Source organism: Cyprinus carpio, chromosome B11 (assembly GCF_018340385.1).
Source record: "Cyprinus carpio isolate SPL01 chromosome B11, ASM1834038v1, whole genome shotgun sequence".
NCBI lineage: Eukaryota > Metazoa > Chordata > Actinopteri > Cypriniformes > Cyprinidae > Cyprinus > Cyprinus carpio.
Window position 1 is genome coordinate 17,220,321 of NC_056607.1, and position 13,432 is coordinate 17,233,752.

The 13,432-nt window shown below is 38.7% G+C and overlaps 1 protein-coding gene across 1 annotated transcript in view; it reads left to right on the forward strand.

Moving 5' to 3' along the window:
- Positions 1 to 265: 265 nt before the first annotated feature.
- The window catches only part of LOC109054809 (MAP kinase-activated protein kinase 2), a 29,706-nt gene continuing 16,539 nt past the window's right edge, over positions 266 to 13,432 (forward strand). The window contains exon 1 of the mRNA XM_042734269.1: positions 266 to 953. Within this exon, the coding sequence (XP_042590203.1) occupies positions 735 to 953 (219 nt within the window). The 5' untranslated portion in view covers positions 266 to 734. The remainder of the gene's footprint in view (positions 954 to 13,432) is intronic.

Below are 13,432 nucleotides of genomic sequence, written 5' to 3' on the forward strand. Positions count from 1 at the left end.
ACACTTAATAAGAAAACGCAAACTTAGAAAGCCTCCATGTAGAGTAAATGACGATAATGTTTGAATGAGTTTCTTTCCCCGGCTTTAAGCTGTTTTTTGTGCCTTGCTGGTTTAAACTACTCTTCCTCTCTGGCAGAGAAGTCTTTATCTGGGCAGCAAGCTTTCATAATTGAAGTCAACAGTTTAGCATATATACATAATTTTATGGTGGAGAGGCTTTTTTATTAGGTGGCGGCTCCTTTAAGAGCACAAGCATTCCGAACCCCCGCTATGACGTCAGAGCAGTAAGACGCTGGCCGAAAGTAGCGAAGGGCCAGTGCTCGTCTCACAGAGTAAGGTTGGAGCGCACGCTATTCTCGACTTTTTAATTCAGTATTTGCGTTTTTAACTCGCTCGGCGGCGCTTTCGAAAAGCCTGTGACACTTCGAAGCCGTTTAAACTTGAAGTGGTTTTATGTAAGTCGTTTTTTTTAACTCTCTGAGCCCTGAATTGGTGGGTTGACCCTCGACATGGAAATTAGCTAGCTTAGCTAACGTTAGTTACCAAGAAACCGCAATAACGGCGCATCAAAGGGTCCCTGTCTGAGTTTTTATCGCTTTTAAACGTAGTTTATGTTCCTGGAGTCGAGCTCTGTGAGGCAGATCTTCGCCTTGGGTGTTGCCAAAGAAAGACTGAAGTTCGGGAAAAGTAACAGTTAGCTAGTTGTTGAAGTTAGGGAAGAAAAGAGGTGTGAGATGTTGACTAACGCCAACAGTCCGCCGAAGTTTCCAAACCAGCAGCAGCAGCAGCAACAGAATCCAGCCCAATTCATGATGGGAAAAGCCTCACTTCAGATCAAGAAAAATGCCATAACTGACGACTACAAGGTCACCAGCCAGGTCCTGGGGCTGGGCATCAATGGCAGGGTTCTGGAGATCTTTCGCAAGAGGAGTGCGGAGAAGTATGCTTTAAAGGTAAAATTGAGACGCTTATAAATCTGCTGTTGTACATTATGAGCACGATTCAAACGAGGACATGTCTTTGTGATTATATGTAATAGTAATAACACGCCACAGTGTTGTTTTCTGGTTGTTAAAAGGACCGACTACCCACTCTCTCATATTCATATAGCCTCAAATCAGTGTTTTATTCTTCATTTGGAGTGTTTTCCTCTGTAAAGTATGTTTAAGGGATTTAATGGTAACCAGGTTGGCCTTCTGCAGGTGTTCTTCCAGGGTAAACAGTGATTTGTGAGTTAATCATTCTTTTTAGGAGCACAATGGAAATTGGACAGCCATCTGTTTTATTAAGAACCAGGTGGCAGGTTCCTGTTCCAGCTGGCCTTTGATATTAATGACTGTATTGGGCAGCATGGCTTGGATGAGAGGGCAGATAATGACACAAGACATTCCACCTCCATCAGGAGGAGTGTTTGCTTCATTTAGACTGATGCAAATTCACTCGTTTTACGCAAAACAGGAATCTAAATCTTGTTTTGGTCAGGTGATTGTGGAATGGGTGCGACAGTTGACGCGGTAGTCAGTTGTGTTGAAGTTGCCATGTGATTTTTGGTTGTTTGTAGAAAGTTGACACCAGCATTGGCCTGTATTTGGTTGACTCATATTTAGTTATTTCGAAATTTACCAACATACTTTTAATTAGGAAGTTTCCACCAAAAATGTCACATGCTTTTTATAGATAATCTCCTAGTAGTAGCTAACAAAATGGTAACATACTAAAATGACCTGAAATGATCAGGTATCATTTAGGCTATATAAGTTTGGGCTTAGTTCACCCACCCTCTAGTTTGCCCCAACAAGACTTGGGGAAAAATGTATGTCTCAAAGTTCAGAACAATCCACTTCTGTGGTTGGCCTCTTCCTACTCACTGTCTGTGCTGCTATAGTAGCAGAGCAGAAACGCAGAGGTGTTCATTTACTCCCTCTTAACATTTGTTGGGTTGGGGTCTTTTTAGAGACATTCATCATTACGGTGTAGTTGAAAGTTATTTTGAAGCCACCCCAAAATATTGATCACATAGAAAGACATGGAAACAAATCTTCTTATTGAAGGGACTACTGTAAGATCAAGCATTTGCTTTTTGCTTCAGCTTGGTGGGATAGGATGATTATCTGTTGAAGGAAAGCCCTGTTGATCTTCCAGGGCCACTGATGATGTCAGCACCCTAGCTGGCTTTCTGTCATCATGCTGGATCTCTGTGCTCTCCAGTGACAGATCTGGCTCAGCCCTGCATTCATCACTGCCACACGGCCTGGCTGTTTTTAGCTGCAGAAGAGAGGGTCTATAAAGCATGAGATAAATAATGTCTGATAGTGGTTTGGAGAGCCCATTAATGATCTGTGTTAGGGACATAGACATTCAACCACCTTTGTGATTTAGTCTTTGTGCATCAGGGTGTCTTTATTCCGTATGTTTGGGGAAAAGTGAGTCATAGCTGATCTGCCAGTTAGTAAAATTAATTTGACCTGAGGAGCTGTCCACCCCACAAAAGAGCACAATTTTGTTAACAACAGTGCATTTCCTTGTGTACATGTTTGGGGAAATTGGCTCGTTTTTACTAGGGCTGTGACGGTGGCAGATTTTATTTTATTTTTTTACCACTGCTGTGGTAATGGACCAACTACTGCCGCTGGTGCAGTGTTGATAGGATATATATCCTATGTATTTATGCATATGTGTGTATGTAGGCCTGTAATTTTGTAAAGTAATAATAGATGACGCTCAATCATCTATTAACAAACATGCGTGTTTACTTACTATAATCAGTAATGCTACACTGGATGCAACATGACATGACAAATCCCAGACAGTAAACTGCCTCGTCCTGTTAATGAGGTACTGACACAAAGTTCAGATGTCCTGTGTAGACAGACTCAACCTGTTGCGACGTGCCGGTGTTGCGTCCGGTGTAGACACTGTTCACTGTTCGGCCACCAAGCAAGCGGGTGCATTAACTTCTCGTCTGCACATGCTCTCTTTGAAATAGGTATTGTTTCCACATTTCTTGTTAACATCTTCCATTTATCGCTGTCTCATTTGTATTTGGTCAGTTTGGAGAAAGCCTCACCAAACCTGACCAGCCAGGCGTTTGTGATCACGGGAATTTGAAGACACTTGTACAAACACGGATGGGTGGCATGAATGTAGATGGCTATAGATCGGCGATGTAGTATTTGGTTTACCAACAAGGGCCATCACCCAACACAGAATTAATTTGCTGAATGCAGAATAAACTGTATTTTCCTGCACTCAAACCTGCCAGTCTAAATGAAAAGCTGTGTATGGTGTTTGAGGTCATTTGTGAATTAGGCTACCTATAGACATATAGTCTAAATAAAGTTTGTATTATGCTTGTTATAGAGTGCGTGACATCATGTGCACTATTGCCGGTGGCAGTAGACATGGTTGTCACGGCGACTGTCACAGCCCTAGTTTTTACCTAGAAATGAACACATTTCCTGATTTCATATACCTGGAATTTCAGCTTGATCCACCGGTATCATCATTTTTTTGTAACTGGATGCATGAGGAAGAAAAACACCAATCGTGTTTTCAAGCCAAGGAATAATTAGATTTGAGGACTCATGTTTGTTAGACTGTGATGTTTAATTCATGAACATGCAGATTTAAACTTGTCAAGGATCTGTGAATTCTGTGATCTAAGTAATCTTCCATTCTGACTTAAATGGAAAATTCCATCTGCCGGGAACACATTTGCAAGAAACCACAAAAAAGAATCCCCTCAAAAGCCTGTAAACCTGGACATGCTTTTTTTTTTTTTTGATTGATTTATGGTAGCCCATTCTATGTATTTAACATTTTGGGTACAAGTAACAACACATCCTGACATCTCACAAGTAGACTGGCTGACAGTTTCAAGATTTTTTTATTATTATTTTTTTTTTCAGAGAACGGAAGACAGCACTTCCAATGTTTTTCTCGGAATTATGCTTTGTTTTGCAGATTTGGCCTTAAATCCTTTTTATGTGATTATACCATATTTACTTCCTCTTTGATCCGTACATCAGACATACGAGCCTACGGTGCATCCTCTGATATATTTTGCTGATTAAATCGAGGATTAAACACCACATGGTGTCTGTTCTTAGATGCTTTTTGGTGGGTTTTATTTTTCCTGTTCATGGGATCTGTAATAGTCTGAGGTACATCTGAGTATCTCTTACCTAACTGTCTCGCTTATGGCAGAATATCAAATTATGATATTATATCACTGCATTACAATAGAAAATATTTTGACTTCCTGCGTTTTAATCAGTAAACGTTATCCTTTGGTTAGTTGTATTTAGTTGTATTTTTAGAGCAAAGGAAAATGACAGACATTCACATGGGTAACCCTGAATCAGCCTGATTTGGGTTGTATATGTTCCTAGAAACTAGACCTAGTCCTAGTCTGTCGAAAATACTAGATTACAGGCAAAATGTCGAATGTTGTTCTTAAAGCCTGTGTTATAATTTCCGCATGAGCAATCCGCACACGAACATGGACAGCGCGGATGCAGACTTCTTCCATTTATACTTCCGAAAGCGTACACTGATGGTCCGCTCTGCAACAAACATGTGAACAAACAATTGCCCAGAATTATTGCACATCTGGCTGTCTTTTAGGGTTGGGCGATATATCTAACGATATGATCATGCGCATCTAGTCAGTAAATCTGGTTCCGTGATTACTGCTAAATAGCAATCACCTGCTTTCAAATGGAGCGGCACACATATTTTGCGCATCGTGAACAGTGAACTTGTTCTGCCTGCTACAATATTTTCTCCTCTTTGTTTCCGTCTTTACGTTAGCATCTCTGGCCACACAAATGGCCTTTGGGGAAATTATTGTAGTGTCGTTTGTGTGCAAGCAAGGAACAGAAAATTTGAAATAAAACAAAACATGTCCGGTAGATCATCTGTACTCCAGTGTATAAATTCGATATAGATTAATCATTGTTAAAGTTACAAAGTTACGTGCCAGGATGGGTATTTTGACATACTTTTGTATGCATTTGCCCATTCAGGTGGCTCGGGCGTGTCAGAGATGCAGCAGAGCACAGCACGCGAGTACTTAAAGGAGTTGTCTTGTACGCCCAAATGCTTTTAAATTAAAGGGATAGTTCACCCAAAAATGAAAATTCTGTCATTATTTACTCACCCTCAATCAAACAGTTGGTGGTTGCCATTTTTTCCCTACTATGGAAGTCAATGGTAACCACCAACTGTTTGATTACCAGCAATCTTCAAAATATCTTCTATGTTCAACATAAAACAGCAACCATCCTTTTAACAAGTCCTAAAAACCCATGCAAATGATAAAATGTTGTGACTACGCGGCAGTAGCCTGATTCAGCAGGTGACAAATCCGTCTTATGTCCCAAATGTCTTTCATGCTGGCCCCAGGCCATCGGGAAGTCTTTACTGTGTAAAATTTGCCATTTGAAATAAGCCTAATTTTCTCTCTCTTTTTTTTTTCTTTCAGTTTCATGATTTCCCAAAGTGTCACTATTAAAATGTTGAACTATTAGTGGTTTACAATTTCTAGTTTGTCACTTGTTTCCTGTACTATAACCACAATCAGGTCAGTTTTAGACAGCTTCAGCTGCTGTGGTGGTTGCTTCAGCTTGCCCTTCATCACCCAGTCACAAAAGGGATTGTAAATGTTAAGAGACATGTAAACTTGTTTACACAAGCCTTTTAAAACACTTGGAATGATCAGAAGAACATGGTAAAAGGCTGGAATACACTGTACAGTTTGTGCCCTAATTTACAGTTAGTCGACACTAGCTGCTGAAAGTCAGAGCCAGTCTGCATATTTGAGTTGACAGATTTCACAGAAAATCGTATAGTGTATGGTGGTCACAGACTCCATTTGATACAGTCCAGGCAGAGGATATCAAACATGTTTGATATTTTGAGTCGATTTTAGAACGCGCATTGTCTTCATTTGTCATGCTTCTCCTACCAACAAGGCACACGTTTCTGCCGAAGTTTGTTGTGTTCAAAACTACTTTAAAGTCTGGTAGTGTCTGATCCTCAGTCATTTAATGTATGATAGCCAGTTTTTCATGCCCAATATTTTAAGATCTGTTCAGTTTTTAAAAGTCGTGTAGTGTTTCCCAGCCTTAAATCTGATTCTGGAATGTTATACGTAATCTTTGCTAGAAAGGCAATGACAGTTCTTTGGGGGGGGGGGCTTGTGATGGAAGGCAATGGAGTATCCTTTACGCCCTCTTAAATGAGGAAGTCATGTGATTCACCCTCCTTGAATGCTGTTTAAAATTGCTTTCACTTTTATATGATCTAAAAACAGCAAGTATTGGACATTTATCTCCAAAAAAAATTATTGTGTATTATAATTGAGTTCTTTGAATGTTGAGAGGCTTTAAGTAAAATATCAATCTTTATTCCAGCTCTTCTGTTAACCCCTATATGTGCCATCAAAGACCTTTCTGCTCATTCATAGTTTGTGGTTAGCAACAGGCAGTCTTTCTGGCATGTAAGAAGGAAGGGGAAATAAACATGCTTTTGTTGCTTTTATAAATGTGATAAACAAATTGTGAGCTATCAGACAGAGTATGGACTTAAAGGTACAGGTCTGATTGATAATGTGTTACTAGATTTATTAGCTGATCTCAGCTAAGATAATCAAAGGAGTGGATTATCCAGTCATAACCGATATCTGAGCATATGGGCTAAAAGGAAGTAGGCCTACTTTTTATTTTTCTTTCCTTTTTCCTGCACATTAATTTTTAATTTTTTTGTTGTTGTTGCGTGTATGTGCACATAATATTTGTATATTACAGCATATTTATTGTAATATTCAATTATTGAATAATTTTATATATATAATGTGTGTGTTATAACTCAAGCAAAGTGGCAAGTTTTTTTTTTGTATCCTAAATCAAATCAAATGTTGCATTTGCGTGCCCAGGCAGAGTTTGCACAGGTCTGTATTATGGCTGTAATAATATTTATATTAAGTGAGGGTTTCTATGGTGTTCTTTAGCCTAAAGTAAGTAGTGGAAGAGCCACCTGTTATTTTTGCATTTGGTCTCTGTGTATGAAAGTTGCTGACTTTGTTACATGAAAGGTGTCTTAGCGTTGCACAGCTGGCATATAGCTGCACTTCCTCTCTGTCTCTATGACATTGTTGACTGTTAAGTTATTTTTCTAGTAGTACACCAACTCCAGAGCCACACCTGTGGCTAAATAGGCAAATAGCTTAATTTGTAAATGTACTTATTTTAATTTTATATTGTATTGTTTATGTTTGGGTGTATCCATCTTGCTTATTGAGTTTTTAACAATGCACTTGCAGCTGACAGATTTGTATAAAATGACAGAATTATGTAATAATCTACGGTTGGAACATGGCATGAATGTTTTTTTTTTTTTTTTTTTTTTTTCTTGGTATGACAGAATGACTTGATCATGGTCATATTTTAACATTTTGACCTTGGCTTTGTGGTAAGGAAATCTATTACTAATGCGCAACCTCTTTGTGCATGCTCCTTTTTTTCCCCATGTTACATTAGTCTTCCGTCACATTTTAGAAGTGACATTTTGAAATGTTAAAAGTGACATCTCACATGTCCCACAAACACTTTTTATTTTAGTAAAGAGAAGGGTTTTTTACTCTGGGAGTCCAGTCTAATGAATATGAAATCAGCTAATTATACTTTGACATGAGCAGCAATCTGTGTGGCCCTTCCTCCATTTCCCTGGAAGTAAATTGACCACATCCTGTAAGGAGTTTCCCATCTCTCAACCAGTGTGACAGGTGGAAAACCCCTAAAGGAAAAGAGATGACTTAGCCAAATAGAGAATCATGACTGCTGAAAGTATCATTATCATTAGCTTAGTGATGGTGATTTATACCAAAATGTCATCTGATAACGCAGGGAAATTACATCAGCAAAGTGTCAAATTTTGTGGCAGTTTTCAGATCGCACTTAAGAGGAGTGGTTATCAAATGGGTCAGTTTAGTGAGCTGTAATGTCTCAATACACAGCTGCACAGTCAACTGGAGGAAGTGGGGAAAGGATGTTTGGCGGACTTGTAGAAGTGAAACTTCTAAATGTCATATGCAAGGACACCTGGTGGAGGAATCTTGTATTGTGAAGAGAATGACACTTCGTGGTCACATTTGCTGTCTTTTTGCATGAATAATAGCATTCCATTAAAACTTGATTGTCAGCTACAGGTGTCTTCTTTATTAGCTGTTTCTGAAATTGCTCCTTGTACCCTTCCTAGCTCAGTGTTTAGGATAGCATTTTGTTTAATTTTATTTCACCTTATTGAATTCCATTGTTTTCCAAAAGGTCAGTCCATGATATTTGAATTCTCTGTTGGTCAAACTTCACAGGTCAGAGTTCAGAAGACTAAATGCACAGTGAAACTCGAAACTTCCCCTCATGTGCTTGTTCTTCCGTTTTCCAGTGTTTGCATACGTATGAATGGAAGCACTCTAGTGTAACTGACAACTTTGTGGTAATGTCCAACCTTGTATGACTTATTAAAGAGTAGGACTAGGCATTAAGGCAAAAAGAATATTACAAAAAATTTTATATCAGTTGATATCGATAATCACAATAAATGTCAAATTTATTTATTTCTTTGAAGTCTAAAGGCAGATTTTTGGTCTTAAAGGGTTAGTTCACCCAAAAATGAAAATTAGCCCATAAATTACTCACCCTCAATGCATCCTAGGTCTATGCGACTTTCGTCTTTCAGACAAATCCAGTTGGAGTTATATTACAAATTGTCTTTGATCTTTCAAGCTGTTTAATGGCAGTCAGCGGGTGTTGCAGTGCTTCAGTCCAAAAGAAGTGAAAAAAAAAAGCGCCCATCCATTAAAAAAAAAAAAAAAAAAAGTCTCACATGGGGTGAACAAAGGCCTCCTGTAGCGAATCGATGTGTTTTTGTAAGAAAAATATCCATATTCAAAACGTAATAATCAGTTTAATCTAGCTTGCGCTCACTGTTGTAAACGGAAGCAGTTATGGGCAGATGACACATGAGGTCAGCGGGGTTTTTTTTTTAATAGAACTTAATATAAAGACAGTTTTTAATATAGCTTCCACTGGATTCGTCTGAAAGAAGAAAGTCATATACACCTAGGATGCCATGAGGGTGAGTAATTTATGGGTTAATATTCATTTTTGGGTGAAATAACCCTTTAAGTGAAAGCTATAGAAACCAGACTGTTGATTGTGGTTTTAAACTGCTCTTTATGGTCAGAACATGACTTCACATTTTTTAATTCTTTCCAATCATTATTCCTTAACAAAAATAATAGAAAAAAACATTTCTTAGTTTCTGCATGTTTTAGCAAATAATATTGTTTGTTTCAAATCACGAAACAGATTTGTTGCCTGACTTTGATGAAGTGTATCTTCAGCAAAGTTTGCATTGCAGGCTGCAATATTAATAATATAACTTTTTTTGTCTTACAGAAATGCACATTTGACAGAAGTAGTAACTTGAGTTATGATGATGCAGATGCAAATTTATGTTCATTATTAAAAACTGTAACATCAATAAAGAAAATAAAATTGTGACATCCTCATTTTCATATGGTGAAATGAAATATAATTATTCTCACTGTTTGAGTTTTATTAAAAGGGTCATGTAATGCGACTAAAATTTTTTTGATTTTCACATCATAGTTCAGATGCAGGCTGGGCATCCCGCCTGTTTGCCGCGCTGGTGGAAACAACACAAGACCATGCTTCCGCGACTGTCAAGAGAGGCTGGACGGTGTTTAGTGTCCCGCAGCAACAGTATGGTGTGTGCTGTCAGCGCAGCTGAAAAGTTCTGCGTTTAAATACACGCAATAGGCTTAAGCTTGCCGCAAAGCACCAGCAAAATTAATTACCATAAATGTGGCGGGGGAAATAGTAAGGAGATATTTGAATTATTTACTAATAAACTAGTGTTTTCTGAGTCTGTGTCGCAAGAATGAAGTTGCTGATCCTGACTCACCATCTCATTAGATGAGCATTAGAGAGAAGTGCATCTTTATGGATTATGATTATAATGAAAGAGTTTTTGTTTTCGATTTGTTCTATTTCGTTAAGTGGTCATTTAAAGTGATGTGACATTCAGCCAAGTATGGTGACCCATACTCAGAATTAGTGCTCTGCATTTAACCTCCATATGCACACACACAGAGCAGTGAACACACACACACACACTGTGAACACACACCCGGAGCGTGGGCAGCCATTTTTTGCTGCGGCGCCCGGGGAGTGGGGGTTCGATGCCTTTCAAGGGCACCTAAGTTGGTACTCCGGGAGAGAGAACTGTACATGCACTCCCCCCACCCACAATTCCTGCCGGCCCGAGACTCGAACTCACAACCCTTCGATTGGGAGTCCGACTCTCTAACCATTAGGCCACGACTCCCCCTAAATTTAATGCTTTCTATAGATATATTTAGCATGTCTGTAGATATATTTATCATTTAGTCGTGTTTTCACTGAGTGTCAGTTTTTTTGTACTCCTGTTAAAGACAACACGACAGAAAGCGCAACGTTTTGTTGATATTGTGAGTGCACACAAATAAAAGTAGACCCTTTGCAGTTACAAATGATGTATTACTCTTACCTTTCTATGCAAAAATGAAGGCGTATCTACTGAAAAAAATGCAAATGATCACGCTGGCGTCTCCATGTCCTGAGGCGTCTTTGCACAAACTATTGGATATAGCGCACATTTATCTGGGTCTAACGTTTAAACATTGTTATATGCTTGAACTGTTTTATATCTATAGAATTTATTTTAGGCAGGTCGTGATGATTTGAGAAGGCTAAATTGCTCAAACATAGGCTCACTGTCTAATGCTGGCCGCTTAGTCATTACTTTGAAAAAAAAAATAATAATAAAACTTATATTTAACAAACAAAAATATCTTCCTAACGTTTTTCTAAATTAATTTAAATAAATGAAATTAATATAATAACTTTGCTATTACATACAAAACTGAACTATTCTAATAGCTGAGACAGTAGTATAAGCTGTTTTGGCACTGTTTAGCTGTTCAAATCAGACACTAGAGCATCCCTTCATTCAGACACAGTGTCATGTCACTTTGTCGCTTGTAGTGAGAACGGGGCTTTAGTCAGACTGAAAAGCCTTCATATAAATATCTCAATGATCCGATTAAGCTGATCTGAATAAAACTGACCTGAAAGGCAGGGCTTGAATTTCGGCGCGGGTTTTCTGGGATTGCGCATAATTCTACTGATTCCCGCAGCTGTAACGCGGGAGACTCCCACAAATATTTCAACGTGAAAGACGCTCGCGACAGACGACGGAATGTATCATTTGCACATGTTTTTGAGTCTCACAATTTTGAACATTCAGGTGCTCAATACAGAGCTTGCGTGCTCTGTGACTGTGAGACCCTTTCTGTGAGCAGCCTCAAACCCAAAGCTCGCGCACATAGAGACGCATCTGAGAGCGTGTGCCTTTGCGCGTAAACGGCCAAATACCATACCTGTCAACATTTGGATACCGAAATCTGGGAGACTCCGGGGGGCGGGGCAGTTGGGGTACCATACCTGTCAACATTTGGATACCGAAATCTGGGAGACTCCGGGGGGCGGGGCAGTTGGGGTTGGGGGGTTTGCGGTCTCTTCAGATTTTTGATGGGGGTTGGGTTTGGGGCGGGTCAGAGGCAAGTTAAATACACATAATACATAATTATTAATAAGAATTATTGTGATAATAATGAGACTTATTCATGTTTCTTTTTTATTTATCTTTATTATAACAAATTTTATATTACAGTACATGGAAACACCTTCAGGTTAAACGCTAGGAAACACCTTCATGTTAAATACATGAAGTACAGTACTTGATGTATTTAACATGAGGGTGTTTCCTAGTGTTTCTTACATCCAGAATTATTATTGTAAGTAGCAGACTTTGCTGCTATAAGTACCCCTCTGGAGGGAGTGATAAAGTTTGAAATCGCGGGTGTGCCCCTTTGTGCCTCCACAGCGCGATTGTGCCATTGGGATTTATTGTGCTGTTACGTAATTTTTCCCACCGTGTCCGATACTGAAATCAGTGCGACATACTTTGCAAAAAGCGTGGGAATTGTCGATGCTGCTTCGTGATAAGAAATTAAATTCCTCCGACCAGCTGTTATTATATTTGAAGCTATATTTCGTTTTTTTCGCTGTAGCACCACCTGAGCTTTCTAATGCCATTTTTAGTGATGCTTGATTCAAATTCCCCCATCTACCTGCGCAGATATCAACTGCGCAACAGAGCTGTAGGTTGCCAGGTTGAGGTCACAAATGGGTTCAAAATTGTATGATGTATCTATTGTGTGAGTAGGGTACGTTTCATACAAGATCTGGCAACTGGACAACATTGGAATAATGTATTGATTTGATTATTCATATTACGAGGTAGGGCCATACAAATTACGGGTGTGTCCCGGGAGAAATAACAAAACGGGAGGGGGACGGGAGATGGGTGTGATATACGGGAGACTCCCAGGAAAAACGGGAGTGTTGACAGGTATGCCAAATACATACAAAAATATGTTAAAGTGCCCGTCTTGATGAGTATTCATGTAAACAGTCGATTTATACTAAACATTGTCTGTATACAGGCTCTTAAGTAAATGTAAACAGTTGAGAAACAAAACTTGTGTAACAGTTTGAGCCGTGCATGAGGTCTTAAAGAGACCGCAACCTAAATAAGCCTGCTGCTATCATTGTTTATTCATACATTGAAGACTAACCAGTGTTATTTTAAAGTTAAATAGATTATTCTGTTTGTGGTATTTCTGCACCTGAATATTACTGTTAAACCTATCTGAAAAACTTAAGGCACAGTTAATTTTAGTTTTATCTTGTTATTGTATTTGTTTGTGCCATTACTTGTCATTAATCTATTTTTATTTTATTAATGACTGTTTACTTGTCAGTGTTTTGAATTTTTTTTATGTATTTTTTTTTTTTATCTGTATCTGCCTCAAAATATTGCTTTATAACTTTATACATTTTATAAATTGTAAAACACAAATACACTGGGTGACGAAACATTTAGTTTGGATGATTGTAGTTGAAACATGTTTTAAAAAATTCCCTAACTAAAACCCTTGCAATAATATTGTGAATGAATAAGTTCCTTTTCTAGCAAGTTCATCCATTGCCTGCAGTGCCCGTAAGTGCTGTGTGCTGGATGACATGTTGCTTTGGCAGCAAGAGAATAAGCTCTAGACACATTCACTTTCCACAGCTCTTCATGTGAGTACAAGCCCAAGTGTCTGGCCCTAAACCATATGAAGATGTCACAGGAAGAAAAGGAAGGTGTAACACATTAAAGCTGTAGTGACAGTAAGTGTTACAAGCTGTTGGTCACGGTCTGGAATGGGATAAGAATGGAGTCTGTGATAACAGGAAAT